This window comes from Danio rerio, chromosome 21 (genome assembly GCF_049306965.1).
Source record: "Danio rerio strain Tuebingen ecotype United States chromosome 21, GRCz12tu, whole genome shotgun sequence".
Lineage (NCBI taxonomy): Eukaryota > Metazoa > Chordata > Actinopteri > Cypriniformes > Danionidae > Danio > Danio rerio.
The window spans coordinates 29,137,523-29,155,849 of NC_133196.1; the positions used below are offsets into that span (position 1 = coordinate 29,137,523).

Here is an 18,327-nt window from a genome sequence, read left to right on the forward strand (position 1 = left end):
TGAATCCAATCCATGTTCAATAAAATGAATTTAATGGAGAAAATAACTAGCTAGTACTGTATGAAATTGGAAAATATCAATATCAGAATTGGCCAAAAGGGTTCACTTTGTTGTATCTGCTGAAATAAATCCCTATTGGTAACATCAAATTACATATCTTAAACTTGTAATCATTTTGATATATTCCGTTTGCTGGTTACTGGCCATAATATGATTATGGTTATCAAGTGAGAGTATTGGAGTATAAGTTTGCTTACTCTGTATGGTTTTGAATGGGATCTGATGTCGTTTGCTTGTGTTTGTGTAGAGACACACCAGTGTTCTGCTCTCTCATTAATGGTGAAGGAGAGGTGGTGGATTTCCTTAGACTTCCTTATTTCCTGAAGAGGAGAAATGCATGGAGAGAAGATGAACGAGAGAAAAAGGTAAGAAACAGAAGCCCTCAGAATGATTAACTGCTTAGTTGTTTGTTAATTACATTTGATCATTTGTTTTTAAACTACTGCTTGTTTTGTAGCAACAAGATGTTGAAAACCTCAAAAAATTCCTCCTCAGTAAGAAGCCACATGTTGTTGCTGTTTCTGGGGAGAATCGGTGCGTTTATCATTGCTGAATTTGTGATTTTGAACCTTCATAAGAGCTTCACATGCTAATATTGTGTTTGCATGCATGCAGTGATGCGCATATGGTGATGGAGGACATCAAGCGCACCATCAGTGAGCTAGAGCAGAACTCCTCTCTGCCTGTGGTGGGAGTGGAGTTGGTGGACAATGAACTTGCTGTGCTTTATATGAACAGCAAGAAGTCTGAGGTCAGTGGAGTGAGAGAAACGCATCTTACACACAAAACCGAAGTAGGATCTTATTCTTACGTTTTCATTGTCATGCTGTTCCTCGCATAGGCGGATTTCAGGGATTACCCACCTCTGCTTCGGCAGGCTGTGTCTGTGGCTCGCAAAATCCAGGACCCACTAGTGGAGTTTGCCCAAGTCTGCAGTACTGATGATGACATCCTGTGTTTAAAACTGCATCCCCTGCAGGTAAAAGCATATTCCTGCCTCTCATGGCCTGCCTTTTGACATTTATACTTAAATGCTTTAGAATTGCTCATTTGCGACAGTTCAACATTGTGATGACTTTTAATATTCTTAATAAACTTTTATAGTATTGAATTGGTTTTATTTTCAGCTTTTATTTTCATTCTGAGTTTAACTGAAAATCTTTTGCTTTTCATTTATTTAACTTTTCATTTTTCTAATAAATTAAGTTTTTAGTTCTTTAATTTTGTCTTGTCATATTTACATTTAGTTTTAGTTTGAGCAAATTTGCATTTGTTAGTTAGCAATTTTTTATTTATTTTTTGAGAAGGCTTAAGAACGTTGTTTCCAAACCAATTCTCAAATTATTAGTCTCCTTGTGAAATTATTTATTTTTCAACTATTTCCCACGTGCTGTTTATTGGAGTTTCAAAAAGAACAACTTTTTAAAAATAATAATTGTAATCACTATTTTTTTGTCTTTTCCATGCTGATGGTACATAATATTTTACTAGTTATTTTGCAAGATACTAGTATTCAGCATTAAGGGCATTTTAAAGGCTTAATTAGGTCAATGTTTTTAACTTGACAAGTTAGATTAAATGAGGAAGTCATTAGACAACAATGGTTTGTTCTGTAGCCAATTAGGTGGAAACAATCTTAAGGCTAATAACATTTAATTGTGAAAATAATTTTTGCTCTGTTCAACACACTTAAATATTTAATAAACGCTTAAAAGGGCTAATCAGCTATGTGTATTTTCATTTTGTTGTTCCTCAGGAGCATGTAGTGAAAGATGAACTGCTGAGCGCGCTCTACTGTGAGTTCATAAACCGAGTGAATGAGGTTGGTGTGGATGTGAACCGAGCCATCGCTCACCCTTATACCCAGAGCCTGGTCCAGTACATCTGTGGTCTCGGACCAAGAAAAGGCTCACACTTGCTTAAGGTGAGACATTTTCCTAACATCTCAATTATACTATTCATTTTATTTAGGTTTATTTCAAGTGAAGCATTAAATCAAGTGAAGAACATTAAATCATCTTCTGCACATTTCCATTCTCCCTCAGATTCTTAAGCAGAACAACACTAGGTTAGAGAACCGAACCCAGTTGGTCACCATGTGCCATATGGGGCCCAAAGTCTTCATTAACTGTGCTGGATTTATCAAGATTGACACAGCCTCTCTTGGAGACAGGTAAGATTTTAAACATAATGTGTGTGCAGCTCTTCTAAGTCGTGCTGCATACAGCCAGAATAGATAAAGTGATCTAATCTTTCATCATGCAGCACTGACTCCTACATTGAAGTTCTGGACGGCTCTCGAGTTCACCCTGAAACATACGAGTGGGCACGTAAAATGGCGGTGGATGCTCTAGAGTATGATGAATCTGCAGAAGATGCCAACCCAGCTGGAGCACTAGAGGAGATTCTTGAGAATCCGGAGAGGTTAAAAGATCTGGATCTGGATGCCTTCGCTGAGGAGCTGGAGAGACAGGTGAGCTTTGGGATTTAGTCTTGGTGGCCATTTTTCTAGTTTGTGATGAGATGAGTTTTGTGAATCAAGGCATTGATATTAAATGGATAGTTCACCCAAAAATGAACAGGATTTCTAGTAGTGGTGTGACAAATCACAAATCTCACGGTTCGGATCACATTATGGTTTTTTTTTTAGTCAGGGATCGGACCTTTTTTTGAATCAGCCAAAAAGGGGAGTCGACAAATGTAATTAGCTTTACATTTATTACAAAGGCAGCACTGCAAGACACTAGGGCTGTGCAAAAATATCGATATATCTAACTGTCTCGATAATTTATTTCACGATAGTGTATCGATTGTCCAACCTGAAGTATCGATTCATGTTGTGCCAAACAACCTCCTACTTTGCTCTAGTAGATGTCGCAAACTCGCTATCAACAAAACGCTTAGTATGGTATCAGCAGTAAGCAAGAGTGAGCATAGTGGAAAATATAAAGGAGCCTTCTGCTTTTAGAGCTGACGTGTGGCTGCACTTTGGCTTTAACACTATACCAGAGTACTGAATTAGATAAAAAATGCCATTTGTAAGCTTTGCAAATCTATCTTAAAATATTCAGGAAACACTACGAACTTGCGTTATCACTTAACAAAACACCAGGCAAATGAATTAGCGGCACTGCGACCTCAACCAAAACCTCTTGATTCAAGGCAAACTACACTGTATAACATCATCAACAAGCTTCTGTTTGCCTTAACTAACAATGCAGTTACTGAAAACTGCGTAGGAAGAATGGGACATCAATTGGAAGGACCTGTCGTTGTAACAGACAACGCGTCAAACATGACCGTGGCAGCACAGCTGGCCGGCTTGTTGCATGTAAAATGTTTCGTGCAAGCCATCAATTTACCTTTATCTATTTTGTGTCTGACACATTAAATATTGCATTTTAAAATACTGATTTATTTTAACATGCTAGCATATTAATAACAGAACATAATAACAGAGCTTTTTCACGCACCTGCAGTGTTTAGCACAGAAGAGCAGATTAAACTAAATAAAATAAATAGGACTGTCCTACAGTATTTTCACTTAAATAATTAATTTATATTACAAAATGAAAACACTGACTGATTCTTTTTAATAACTGGCATAGGCTGTTTTTTTTTTCCAATCATAGTTTTTTTCTTCCGTCAAATAAAAATCACAGACTTCCTCAAATTGCCCGCTTCACGGAAAATATGCATTTATTTAATGACCCACTGTTATTATATCACAAAACCTTTTTACATTTTTAATAAAAATCATTATTTTAAAGATTATGTCTTGCTGTATGGTTTCCTCTCTCCCCCTCACAGTTCAAATGCGCGCTGCCGTGATGAAAAGACTATGACAACGCGTGCATATGTTGACATTTTGTAAATAGTTTTGTTGTTTAAATATGATATTGCATTAATGTGCATACATGTTTTATAAGCTGTAAAATAAAACGTAAAGCCTATTAGTTGTGTTTATGACGCAGATCCAGGTCAACATCAGTGCTGGTTTGGCATCAACACGTCTGTATCAAACAGCAATATTCTTCTTCCATTTTGCTTCTTTGGCAAATATGTCTGTAGGCACGGGTTATACATTATCGTCCCGCAAGTTAACAAGTAGGCTTATGTCTAGCAGTTAAAGGGCCATGAAACCCCCTCGTTTCAGCAGGGTGTTTTCACACCTCTACTTTGGAAAAAGTCAGAAAAGTGGGCGTGTCCAGCTCTGTTTAGGGGGGAGTGTCGGAGGAAGAAAAGAGGCTTGGTGTGGGATTGTCTATTTGGGCGCGCTGAATTTAAGGCCCCGTTTACACTAGTGCGTTTTAGTTTTAAAACGGCGTTTTAGAATGAAAACGATCCGCGTCCACACTCGCGTTTCACCCAGCGTTTCTGAACTGCTCTCCGTCCACACCAAAACGCTGAAAACGCACATCACGTGACCACACACACACTCTCAGGCAAGCGCTGTAGCCAATCTACCCAGATGAGAGCTGTGCTAGTCGGACTTCTCATCAAGCATCTCCCGCTGGATCTAACCTCACTATATTTATTAAACGGAATATTTCTTTCATCTTGTTGTCTTTATTTAACGACATATTCATTGGACATTGGAATCTATTACTTGTTCTCAGGTAACGTGTTTTGGCTAAGCGCAAAGATAAGTTAATGATTAATGTAAGCACGTACATTCTGTATATTGACTGATCGCTTGCCTTTATTTCCTATAATGTATAAACTTATTGTATGTTATACTTTTATAATGGCCATTATCGATTAAAACTGATATTCAGCAAAGAGAGGGTGTGTTTCGTATTTTCACTGAAATTGAAAGGAGGCAGTTGTTATCGGCTCCGTTTTGTTATAAATATACACACAGTGAAGATGACGCTCATATTTGCAGCACGGCGCCTCAACATTTTTGCTGTCTGTTTAGTTAATAATATTAAAATGAAAATAGGCAGTTCCTTATATCATGTTTACATTTTATTGTTGAGAAAGTAAAACAACGTAGACAGGGTGATGTGAATGAAGTTATAAAGTACACTGTTCCCTTTGAAGATTTACCCGTGTCCTCGGTATAGTCTGTTTTCCATATCAAACTGAGAAGAAGAGACTGCAGCCATGATCAAACTTGCGAAGTTTTAACTTACACGGAGAAGATGCAGGACTGAACTGTGCGTGTTAGGCTACTTAATATTCAGGAAAAGCCCCAATCAGAGAGGCGAATGTCTGCAGGCCCGCCTCCGTTTTCAAATGTCTCCGTTTTCCATCATCCACACTGAGACGGAGCAGCAGCGTTTCAGAATGAAAACGGCCTCTCCAGCGTTTTCGAAACGCTCCGTTTTCGGCGCTCGAGAACTCCGGCGTAGTGTGGACGGATGGCGTAACTGTAGCAAAACTTATGCGTTTTCAAACTAAAACGCATTAGTGTAAACGGGGCCTAAGAGTCAAAACACACAACCACAGCGGACAATGTGACTGTGTTTACATGGACATCTGTAGTCGAATTATTTGCCAAATTATTAAATGGTGGACTTTAACTGCAGTTTGGCTCTTTCATTCAGGGAATTCATTCATGTCCCTCCCGACAAACGTGATATTTGATTCGAGGAACTGCTCTAAGCGTGTATTTTTCATGCAATGTTTGATACTGCACGGCGAATGAGAGAAAAAAAAACTCAGCATTTCCCGGAAACTTAGATGCACACGGCAGGTAGTCAGAAAGCCGCGTGTGTTATTCCGGTCACAAAATCCAACACGGGGTTATAGTTTGGTTGTAACTGTTAGTGCTAACTTGTTTACACTCGGTGCAATAGTTTGTTTGATACGAATAAAATACGAACTGAATAAACAAAGAGCACTGGTCGCTCACTTACCAAATCTGTAGAGACAGGACAATCCACAGCAACTACAGCCGTGTCTTTATTTAGAGGAGACTACAAGCGAATCCGGATCTCAGCGTTTGCAGATGAGAACAGCTCTCAGGTAAACAATAATCCTCCTTAGACATTTAAGTTATTGTTGTCGCGCGTCACGTACACTGTTAATCCACACGGGACGCTAGCTGCGCTCTCACAGAGAGAAATGAAAACAAAACTTAACTGCAGCAAACTATAAAAGCAACACTTCATGCTTGTTTTGTTAATACAACGTGGCGTCTCTGCCATCTACATTCTGACAGTAATGAATATTAATGAAGTTGCACAATAGAGCGCGCTGATTGGTTTGAACCAAGCCTTACTCATGCATTAATGCAATCTCTCTCTCTCTCTCTCTCTCTCTCTCTCTCTCTCTCTCTCTCTCTCTCCCTCTCTCCCTCACTCCCTCTCTTTCTCCCTCTCTCTCCAGATTTAGGATTAATCTATCAGTAAAAGAAAAGTACAGAAAGTACTTAGAACATAGGTTGTTAAAAGTGCTTGAATTAAGTTTGAATTTAAATTTGTTTCCACAATTGTACTGTACTGCTGTCAAAAACACAACAAAAAAAGAGAGAAATTCTTCAATTAAAAATCTTAAATTAAATCTTGTACACGGACTCTGGCAAATAATACACTTAATATGATGGCGGTGTGACAAAGGTGCTTGATTAGAATGGTGCTTTAAAAAGCCTTTTTAATCCTCTGTTTATGAATGAGTGGGACCCCGAATGAAACCTCCTCACCATTACTCACACTCAAGTGGTTCTAAATATTTATAAACTTCTTTCAAAACAAGATATTCTGAAGAATGGTGGAGAAAAAGCAGCTGTATACATTCATACAGTAGTAGAAACACAAAGTACTATGGATATCAGTGGCTGATTATTTGTCGAATATTTTTCAGTATATCTGTAGATACAAGTTCAGGATGATGTAAATGATGGATGAACTAAATAGTTTGGTGAACTATTCCTTTTACATGAGTTTATTGTGACTTACTTGTATTTTTTTTTATTTTTTTATTGAGACTATTTCCTTTTTTTTATTTATTTTTTTTAAGTGGAAACCTTACCGAAGACATTTATATATGTATTTAGCATCACCTACTTGTGATCTGATGGACAGAAATGCATCTTAATGCCAGCTGTAAACAGGGCCAGTGTTTCATAGTATACCCTCATTGTTTAATGTTAGCAGGCTTCAAACGTAACTGATTTGAACACGTACTTAACTAGACATTTTTCTATCTTTTTTAGGGTTATGGTAATAAGGGAATTACACTGTATGACATCCGAGCAGAGCTCAGCTGTAGATATAAAGACCTGAGAGCTCCATACAGACCTCCCAACACAGAGGAAGTCTTTAACATGCTCACCAAGGAGACACCTGAGACTTTCTATATTGGTAAACCACTACTTGATTGCTTTTAGAAATGATAAAAGATCGTAATGATCCATGCTCTGTGATATTTATGGTGATATTTTTGTATTTTTAATATATAATGTAAATCTTTGTGCATCTACAGGTAAACTGATCACCTGTGTAGTAACTAACATCGCACACAGACGACCACAAGGTGAGAGTTATGACCAGGCCATCCGTAATGATGAGACTGGACTCTGGCAGTGTCCTTTTTGCCAGCAGGACAACTTCCCTGAGCTCAGTGAGGTGGGAAGCTTTTCTGATATCTTTTTAAAGGAATGAGACTGTTCATTTTAGCTTTTGCACATCAGTGAATGCTGTTACCATGGTGTTGTGTATTTCTCAGGTGTGGAATCACTTTGACAGCGGCTCCTGTCCTGGTCAAGCCATCGGAGTAAGAACCAGGTTAGATAACGCCGTCATGGGCTTCATTCCAACTAAGTTTCTTAGTGACAAAGTGGTCAAGCACCCCGAGGAGAGGGTCAAGGTGAGTTAATCTAACATCATCTGGCATTGTTCACTATAAATGCTTTGCCTTACAAAACACTTGTGTGTGTTTCTCTTCATTTAGCCTGGCATGACCGTGCACTGCCGCATAATGAAGATCGACATTGAGAAGTTCAATGTAGATCTCACTTGCAGAACGTCTGATCTGAGCGATAAGAACAACGAATGGAAACTTCCCAAAGACACCTATTATGACTTTGATGCTGAGACAGATGATGTTAAACAGGAAGAGGAGCAGAAGAAGAAACAGCAGAGAACCAGTCAGCATTGATCTTCTTTTAAGAGCATTCATTATCTTTATTTTGTGTGTGATCCAAGTATGACTTTTTTTTGTGTGTTTTTTTTCTAGCTTACATCAAGCGTGTGATTGCGCATCCATCCTTCCACAACATCAACTTCAAACAAGCAGAGAAGATGATGGAGTCCATGGACCAGGGTGATGTGGTGATTCGACCGAGCAGTAAAGGGGAGAACCATTTGACGGTGACGTGGAAGGTGGCAGATGGGATCTATCAGCATGTGGACGTCCGTGAAGAGGGCAAAGAAAACGCCTTCAGCCTTGGACATACACTCTGGATTAACACTGAGGTGAGCTGTTCCTATGGCTCCAGCATACATGAGGGCTGCACAATATTGAAAAAATACTACTACAAAAAATTGTATATTTAGTTTCATGAGAGATATCTATATGTAACCGTTTACACTGCACTGCATGATTTTAGTACCCCTGTTTGGAAATAATTCATTATTTTAGGATTTTTGGATTAATGTAGGGACCTCGTGTCTGAAATACAGCCATGTCTCACTGTTATATACCAGGGTGGTCCACACTCGTTCCTGGAGGGCCAGTGTCTTGCAAAGTTTAGTTCCAATCAGACACACCTGAGCTAGCTAATCAAGCTCTTACTAGGCTTTCTAGAAACATCCATGCAGGTGTGTTGAGGCAAGTTGGTGCTAAAATTTGCAGGACACTGGCCCTCCAGGACCAAGTTTGGACACCCGTGCTATATACCATTACTCTTTGTTAAACAGGGCTCGAAATTGTGACCATTTTGGTTGCATATGCACCCAAACTTGAATCTATGCGACCTCATAATATATTTGGGAGTATTTGTGCGATTGCTTATTTTGGTTGTAGTGTGACCTGTTTTGATTTTTTTTTTTTTTTTCAAATGTGCTGAATCGGTCTTCCCTGCCGCTATATTGGTTCATAATAGCTGTCAATCACTCGAGGCTTTTTGCTGTCAGATGAGAGCAAACAGCTGAAGAGTGAAAAATACCCAGGTTTGCAAACCCCACCTTAAGTTACAAATAATGGCGCAGATGACAGGGATCATGTGGTGAATGTTGAGATCAATGGAGTGTTTTCAGAGAAAGTGTCCGAATCTCAATGCGTTACATTCACTGCGTGTTCAGCGCAAATATCCACTAAATGTAAAATATTACACTGTACACATCATCGCCTAAGAAGCTTGCCTTTTATAAGTTTAAACTGAAACTGCGGTGTATAATTAAGGTATTGCGCCAGTGCTCATCGCAAGAATCCTGCTCTGCCCCACTCATGTATTGGGCCTGCTGACACCCTGCTTTTTTCCACAAACACAGAACAATGGAAATTTGTGCATAACAAGACTAAGCATTTAAAATGACACAAACCCAAACCAAAACTTTTAAAGAGTGATGGAACTGAGACTTTTCTTACTTTCTTTTGTCATTCTTTCTTGAGATTTATATTATTTTTCTATTTAATTACTGATTACTGCTTTTCAGCATTCAGCCTTGAATTTGAGTGATTTATTATAATATTTTGTTTTGTAGCAGAAATATTATTTATTAAATTGACATGCATATGAAAACAATGGTGCAAAATAATTATTTCTTACTGCAATGCTTCATTTGTTGGATGCAAACCATAAATGTATTTTTCATACAGTAACAGTAGGACTTTTTATAGCAGATAACTCGCATTAAAGCAAAGTCAAGGCAGCATGATATTGAGAAATGTAATTCATTGTTAGTGTTATTGTTGTCATCATCATTAACGTTCTATAATTATTAGACATTCATTTTGGAATTATTGCACAAATATTAATAAGTCCTCACAGCATTAGTTAGATAGTTGTTTCTGTTTTTTGTTAGTCCTAATTGATGTTGTTTTCAAATACAATAAATCCCTTTATACAATTTGCAGTGGTGCTCATTCATGTTTGGTGGGTGCTCCTATACTTTTTCTTGTGCTCCTAAATATTTGAAGTTAATTTCGAGCTATGTTAAAGTTATAAAATATATTATAAATAATAATTTCTTGTAGCTTGAATGTTTTAAATGAACTTATAATGTGTGCACAACTTTAAAAATCCCATGTAAATGAAAAACTTTTGCTTTGTTTTGGACGTAATCCCTAGATCACTTCCATTCTGAATTGTTGTGCGTTTTGTTTTATACTTTCTTAAATCTTTGAAAAGTGCGGATGAAAGAGAAACACCATGAATGGTTTATTTGACGTCTAACAGTATATGTGGTTGTCTGCAGGAGTTTGAGGATCTGGATGAAATCACAGCCAGATATGTCCAGCCCATGGCTGCATTCGCACGAGATCTGCTCGGCCACAAGTACTTCCATGAGTGCAATGGGGGCGACAGGAAGGTGATTATTCTGATTAACTACCATCTGTTCATTTAATCTTGATTTATACCCTCATTATTGACCTTATTCTAAAATGCGGAAGTGCGCCTGTTTTCGCGATTGTCTTAGAACTTGCGTTTCAGTCGCCTATGGGAGAAATGACTAGGAATAATAAACGGCAAAAAACGGTCAAACTACTTGCTCTACAAACAAATGTTTGCATGACTATACAGACCAAGTAGAATAATATAACAAGGACATATCAGTTTGCAAGATCAAACAGCGAAACGAGCAGTTTTTAATGTCTAAAAATGAATGGAAGTGAATGAGACCGGAAGTCTCGTGCCAAAAAGATTCAAATGGCAGCGCCCGCTCGTCTGAAGAGAATAAGGTCAATATAAAAACAGCAGACATTTATTACAAATAAGATGAAGCATGCATTTATTATCTTATGTATCTTTTCAGAAAATGGAGGAGCTTCTAGTAAGGACAAAGAAAGAAAAGCCGACGTTCATCCCTTACTACATCTCAGCATGTAGAGACCTGCCTGGCAAATTCTTGCTGGGTTACCAGCCTAGAGGGAAGCCGAGGTAACACTCACTACCCCACCAATGCAAGACACAGGTCACACAGTTCAGAATATTTTTTCAATAACATTTGCTTTTGATCAATTTTGCAGGATAGAATATGTAACCATCACTCCAGATGGCTTTAGGTATCGCTCGCAGATATTCCCTACGGTCAATGGCCTCTTCCGCTGGTTCAAAGATCACTACCAGGATCCTGTGCCAGGTTAGTAGTCTCCATCTGCACCCCAGCTCTGGCCTAACATTGTTGTTCTTTCTTTTAATGCAGTGTTGATTTGTCTGTAAAGGTGTGACGCCAGCCAGCAGCAGAACGCGAACGCCAGCATCAGTAAACGCCACACCTGCCAACATCAACATTGCAGGTTTGACAGACACACTTGAGTCTCCACTGAAAACAGAAGGGATTTCTAAAACTTTAATCCTACTCATAAACAAACCTGTATCTTTTCTTTCAGACTTGACTCGAGCTGTGAACTCTCTTCCACGTAACATGACGTCCCAAATGTTCAACGCCATTGCAGCGGTTACAGGGCAGGGCCAAAACCCCAACACCACACCGGCTCAGTGGGCCTCCAGCCAGTATGGCTACAGCGGCGGCAGCAGTGCAGGAGGAGGAGGAGGCAGCAGCAGTGCTTATCATGTATGACACCTCTTTGACTTTTATTCATTCTTTTTTTTTTTGGTTTAGTCCCTCTATTAATCCGGGATCGCCACAGCGAAATGAACTGCCAACTTATCCAACATTTGTTTTACGCATCAGATGCCCTTCCAGCTGCAACCCAACATTGGGAAACACCCATACACTCTTGCATTCACACACATACCTAATTTACCTGTACCGCATGTCTTTGGACTGTAGGGGAAACCGGAGCACCCAAAGCAAACCCACGCCAACATGGGGAGAACATGCAAACTCCACACAGAAACGCCAACTGACCCAGCCTCTGACTTTTTATCCTATTAAATTAAAACTTAATTAAACTGATTTAATTTTTTTCTTTTCATGTTTTCCAGGTGTTCGCAACACCCCAGCAGCCAATGGCGACACCCTTGATGACGCCCAGCTACTCTTACACCACACCAGGCCAGCAGCAGGCCATGACCACACCACAGTATCCCAGCAGCACACCACAGTCCTCACATGGACACCATCAGCATTCATCTTCCACTCCATCATCATCTTCATCGAGAGTGAGGACGCCACAGCCCAAGTGAGTACTACTGTGAATCTGAATGTCTTCACATTCAAAATGTCAGATGCCATTTGTCACATACACAATACGAACAACATTTTATGACTGTCCTTGTTAAGACAGGTTTATACTTCTGCATTGAGTGATTGGCGTGACCCACTGTGCCTGCCTTGCGCGTAGCCGTGCATTTATACTTCTGTTTGATGTTTGTGTTGCTCTGCTGTAATATTTCCAATACTTTAGCTGGCAGTAGGTTTTTATGTTCCTCTTATGTAGTGTTTTCTTATGGGTGTGTTTTTTTTTTTTCCTGAACGCTACCTTAATGTACAAGTAGCTAAAACTTGCTCATTCTGAGGCAGGAACTGGCGTGCAACAACTTTAATTATAAGGTAAACACAAAACAACAGTTTCCATCTGGAGCTCCTTCATAGGATTTAACTCTTGTAAACACTTGCTCCAATGGGTTCGCCCTACCAAGCTGACCAATCACAGAGCTTGCACTATGTGTCATTGCGATGTACAGTTCTATTTTTTTGAGAGGTGTGCGTCAACGTCCGCATTAGCCACGGCGAGAGGTATGTGACTGCAATGGACCATATGTGCGTGCTTGACACAAAAGTGTAAATCAACCTAACCCTAACCGAACCATATCTGGGTGCTTTTGACTCCCATTTCCCTGTTTGTTTGACAAGTGTGAGTTCTCCAAAACGTTCCAGTAACAAGAGGTGTGCCAGAGTGTGATTTAGTTGGGTTCAGGCGAGGTACACTTGTGGTGTGAGTGCAAAACACACCTGAACCCAAAACTGAAGACCCGACATCACTTTTAAGGGACTGTTACATATGGATTTATTAATCATTCTTACTTTTCAATGAAAAGTGGTGGATCTGGTCAGCACAAGATTTGAAGCCGTGTCACTGCATCCTAAACGACTTAAAATAATAAAAAAAGAGTATAACTAAAGCAATCACCACTGTACTGAGTGAGAGCGCTTCAAAATGAAACAGTCGCATTATTGATGATGCAAGCAATGCTCTCAAAAGGTAAAATTGCAGGGTGAGTGCAGGCCGAGTGGGAGGGGGGAGGGGCACAATCCTCCCCCGGCACAGTTCAAGACAACTGTGCCTAGTGTGAGTGTAATCTGCTCAAATCATGTGGTGACAGTTGATTTAGTATTATACTTAATGTAGTTGTTCCTTCTGCTTATTAGCGCTAATGTGTTGTCATGGCAACGCTGGTAAAATGATGACTTTCAATTGTTTTAAAATCACTATTATAATTTAAGTCAAATTTTAAAAGTCTTACAAATTTGTACTTAGTATTATTTAAGAAATTAATGATAATTACAGAACAGTTTTGGTTTTGGGCAAAGTGGATCCAGAATGATTTTTCTTTTGGTGCATCTCTAATATATAATGTGCATATAAAATGAATGGATGGACAGAAGGTCACCATGACAGAAGCCGCACCTACTGTCAGAGAACAAAATATACATATACAACCTGGAACTTTTTTTTTATTATATGCAAAAAAATTGATGTATTGTTTGATGAAATGTGAACTCTGGGGCCTCATGTACAAAGACTTGCATGGAGTTAATACTAAAACATTGCGTGAGGACAAAGCTGTAAATGTGCGCACACAGTAAAAAAATTCAGATGTATAAAACACTGCGTACGCGGAACCCAATGCAAATGTTTTTTGTACATCCAAATTAGCATGAAACTGAGCACACGTGGATGATTGCAAAACCCCTTCCTGCCTCCTCCCCCTAATGAATATATAATATATTTTATTTTATAGATATATAGTGACGCAGTTCCCTAGTGAAATTAAAAATTGAATGATGAGATGATGGGCGTGACTTGTTTTTTCTACTACAGGCTGATTGGATGTAGTAAAGTAGGCATTTCATTCAGAAAGATCAGGAAAATGGTTTGGGGAGAGTTAATACAACCTAGCAGATTCGTCCTTCTCACCATTTCTGTATGTTGTCATAGTGCTGTCAAAACGAACAGTTGGAGGGACGTTGTTAAGTATGTTAGCTACGCCCCAATATGCCCAGACATAATCTAACAAGTCAACAAAAAAAATAAACATGAAGTGCATTTTCAGATTTTAATTTAGATAACAAGGGGAAACAATTTTTCGTTTTTAATGACATACAGATGTGATGTTCACAAAACTAGCATGTGAGCTAACAAAATCAATACGGTTAGTTAATTTCATGTGGACTTTAAGTTAGTCACCAAAACTCAGTGGATTGTGTATGCTTTAACCCAGGGGTGTTCAAACTCAGTCCTGGAGGTCCGGTGCCCTACAAAGTTTAGTTCCCTCAATCAGACACACCTGTGCTAGCTAATCAAGCTCTTACTAACTTTCTAGAAACATCCTTGCAGGTTTGTTGAGGCAAGTTTGAGCTAAAATCTGCAAGACACCGGCCCTCCAGGACTGAGTTTGGAGACCACTGCCTTAACCTATTTGTTTGAATCCTTAGACTTGTTCAAAACAACAGTGTTAAATAGCAGAATATGTTGCTCCCATATTACACTGTAAATAAAGCAATCAAAATGTTCTCCCTGCAATCTATAAATAATGTAGCAGCGTCTGTGCTTAAGCCATTAAGGAGTTACAGAGTGAAGTACTAAACTTCTATGCTTGTGCGTTTGTGTTCTCTGCAGGGCGAGCTCTCACACCGCCGTGGATTGGGGTAAGATGGCTGAACAGTGGCTACAGGAGAAAGAAGCGGAACGACGGAAGCAAAAGACCCCCCGCATGACTCCCCGACCGTCCCCCAGCCCCATGATCGAGAGCACACCCATGTCCATAGCTGGAGATGCCACTCCATTGCTAGACGAGATGGACCGATAGAGCAGGGCTGAGTGAAGTGTCATATAGAAGTTCATCCACATCCATCCCTCACCCTCCGTCTCTCGCGCTCTCTCGCTGCTAGAAGTATTTGATTCAGAGTCATTCAGAGCTACTGATACAAAGACAAACACTTGAAACGTGCTGACGACAAACACACTTAGGAAATGGACCTACCATACAAGTTTGTCACGAGGGTTTTCTTTCGTTCTTTTTTTTTTTTAAGGCTTTTTTCGGTTTTTATTAAGTAAATTTGAAAGGAAAAGCATGAGGCGCTGCATGATCGTGCCCACAAGACCTGGTGTTCGATTCACAGTATGATCATTAGTTCAGAGCAACCCACAGAGCTTTTCGTTTTTGTATTTGGCTTTAAACGGTGAAATAAAACCGTTTTAGACAGAGCACTGTAATGATTCAGAATCAGTGTTCTGTTTTGGCTGTTACGAGGATTAAGCACTGAAGAGATTTGCGAAGCTGCTTAGCTACTAAAACAATAGATGAAGTAAGTGACGATTATTAAGAGATCCTGTAAATGTTGTGTTTTTGTGGACTGTTACAGGATCTTCCACGTTTTAATTTCTAAACATTGAGGAATGATGGTTTTAAGGTTTGCTCAGCCCATTCATTTAGATGTTCACCTTTGAAGCTCGTACATTATCAACTGATCTATTGTGCTAAAAGATATTAAGACCCTGAACGGCTTTTTTTTTTTTTGCTTCTCTGGTTTGGGGACTGTTTGTGTGTATCTTTGCTGGCTGGACTTCCTGAAGGTGTCGCACACATGCAGTCGTCTTTCCTTCATGTGTCACTATAGACAGAAATTGTGAGATTTAGGCAAAAAGAACTTTATTAACAGGCTGTGACAATATTTTCATGCAACAAACTTTTTTTTTTCTTTCACCCCTCATCTAGTCGAGTGTGTCTGACCTGATCATGTGTTCGTTTAGCACTGAGGCTTTGCTTTGCCTTCAGGTCAGGAAATGAACTCGGTGTCTGAACCCTTCTGTTCAGTGTATTTCACTGCTGACCATTTCATTATTTTTTCTTTGATAAAGTTGTCCCAATTAAACCTGAATCTGATTCGTGTTTTTATTTGTGTTCAACTGAGAGTTTATTGAAGATCTATAGAGATTTGAGTAAGTAAAGGAAAGGTTTGTTTGTTTGTATTCACACCGGAGAGAATTCATTTCACACAGCAGTGATCTTAAGATAATGCTAAACTGTCTGCAATGCGGTTTTTCATGTGACATTCCTTGGGTTTTATTAAATGGAAAATGTCATCATTTACTCGTCCTCATGCCATTAAAATCTAAAGACAGTTCATCTTCCGATGCTGAGAGCTGAGATCTTCCTCAATTTAATGTTTAACATTTAGATTGTAATCACAAAATGAAATCTGAGTGAATGATTTCGGTTTTCAGAAGACCGAATAAACACTTTCTATGATTAACATATTCAGGCTTTTATTAATGTATGAATACTAACTGAACAATGTTTACAACATTTAAAGGGACAGTTCACCCAATTTTTTCACCCTTAAGTGGTTCCTTATGTTTTTTCTGTTTTTCTGGACACAAAAGATGCTTTGAAGAATGTTAAAAGATAAATGGTAGCCATTGACATTGATAGAATGAAAAAAAAGTTTACTGTGGTCCCCAATATTCTTCAAAATGTCTGATAATTCTTTGTCCAACAGAAGAAACTCGAATAAGCCCAGTCATGCTTTCTTGATGTGAAAGAACCAATGAGCTTTAAACTGCTGGACTAGTGTGATTTTGTTTTTATCTCTTTTTTCGAGATAAAAAAAATTTTAACGCATCAGTTTTTACACGAACAGACTTTAAGTGGAGAGACGTTCGGTCACTTTATTTTGATTGTCGGTTTGTTGAATTTGAATTGCATTGCATCTACATGCTAACTAATTCTCATTAGATTATAAGTAGACTGTTAGGTTAGGGTTACTGTAAGTTGACATGTACTTGCAAAGTTTCTTATAGTCAATTAAATGTCTGTTAAAGGAACAGTATCAACAGATATTAAGCAGACAGTCTACTAATACTCAAATGGACCATCTAAATAAAGGGGTACCAGACATTCTCTTAGAATAAATTGGTAGTCTTCATTTGTGACTCAGCACCACAAAGGCAGTCATACGGATAAATGTTTGGAAATTGAGATTTATTTATCACATAAAAGCTGAATAAATAAGTTTTCCATTAATGTTTCATTTCATTCAGTTAAAAAATATTGAGTCAATAGCATTTGAAGTTGTCTAAAACAAGTTCTTTTTATTAAACATTACAAATCAAAAATGAAGCTTTGAGAGATATATATATATATGACAATCTTTACATAATAATGACTAAATGTGGTTACACAAAATGATGTGCAAGATGTGCTTTTTATCTGAACATCCCACAGTTGGATTGTTTCTCAGTACATTTTTTTTTTTTTTTGTCTTTACCTCAACCTGAATCTTGACAAATTATTTATAATATTACAATTGTTTAAAATTATGACAATGAAATGCACAACATGTAATAAATTTTCATAAAATGATATAAAACATAAATATTTTGATGACTTTTAATGTACTTTATCTCAAATGTTTTTTTTTTTTACTAATGTTTAAATTCTTTTTATTAGACTGCACAGAGCAGCATTATAATAGAACATCGGCACATGATACCAACCGCAAAAAACAGAAGCTGTGTCATAATAAAAGTTTCTCTCGTTTTTCATCAGCAATTTCTCTTTTTGGTCTTGTTTTGCTTCTGCAGCTTCCAGCCTTTCTCTGCTTCAAATTACCGTGATAATCCATTCTGAATGCTTTAGCTCAGGGGTGTCAAACTGAATTCCTGGAGGGCCGAAGCCCTGCACAGTTTAGTTCCAACCCTGCTCCAACACACTTCCAGTTACTATGACCATTTATGTGAAGCTGCTTTGACACAATCTACATTGTAAAAGCGCTATACAAATAAAGCTGAATTGAATTGAAACTTACCTGTAGGTTTCAAACAAGCCTGAAGGACTCAATTAGTTTGATCAGGTGTGTTTAATTAGGGTTGGAACTAAACTGTGCAGAGCTGCGGCCCTTTATGAACTGAGTTTGACACCTGTGCTTTAGCTCGTCCATCAACATGACTTCTGCAAGTGCCCAG

At 38.6% G+C, this 18,327-nt stretch overlaps 1 protein-coding gene across 1 annotated transcript in view; it reads left to right on the forward strand.

Annotated features, from left to right (window-relative positions):
* supt6h (SPT6 homolog, histone chaperone and transcription elongation factor) overlaps positions 1-16,235 on the forward strand; it is a 29,534-nt gene extending 13,299 nt beyond the window's left edge. The window contains 19 exon segments of the mRNA NM_145118.1: positions 308-425; positions 518-594; positions 676-811; positions 902-1,039; positions 1,817-1,984; positions 2,106-2,233; positions 2,326-2,533; positions 7,223-7,370; positions 7,492-7,634; positions 7,735-7,875; positions 7,960-8,155; positions 8,245-8,483; positions 10,428-10,541; positions 10,986-11,110; positions 11,200-11,312; positions 11,395-11,469; positions 11,563-11,747; positions 12,122-12,318; positions 14,980-16,235. Of these exon segments, the coding sequence (NP_660094.1) occupies positions 308-425; positions 518-594; positions 676-811; positions 902-1,039; positions 1,817-1,984; positions 2,106-2,233; positions 2,326-2,533; positions 7,223-7,370; positions 7,492-7,634; positions 7,735-7,875; positions 7,960-8,155; positions 8,245-8,483; positions 10,428-10,541; positions 10,986-11,110; positions 11,200-11,312; positions 11,395-11,469; positions 11,563-11,747; positions 12,122-12,318; positions 14,980-15,169 (2,839 nt within the window). The 3' untranslated portion in view covers positions 15,170-16,235.
* Positions 16,236-18,327: the final 2,092 nt, after the last annotated feature.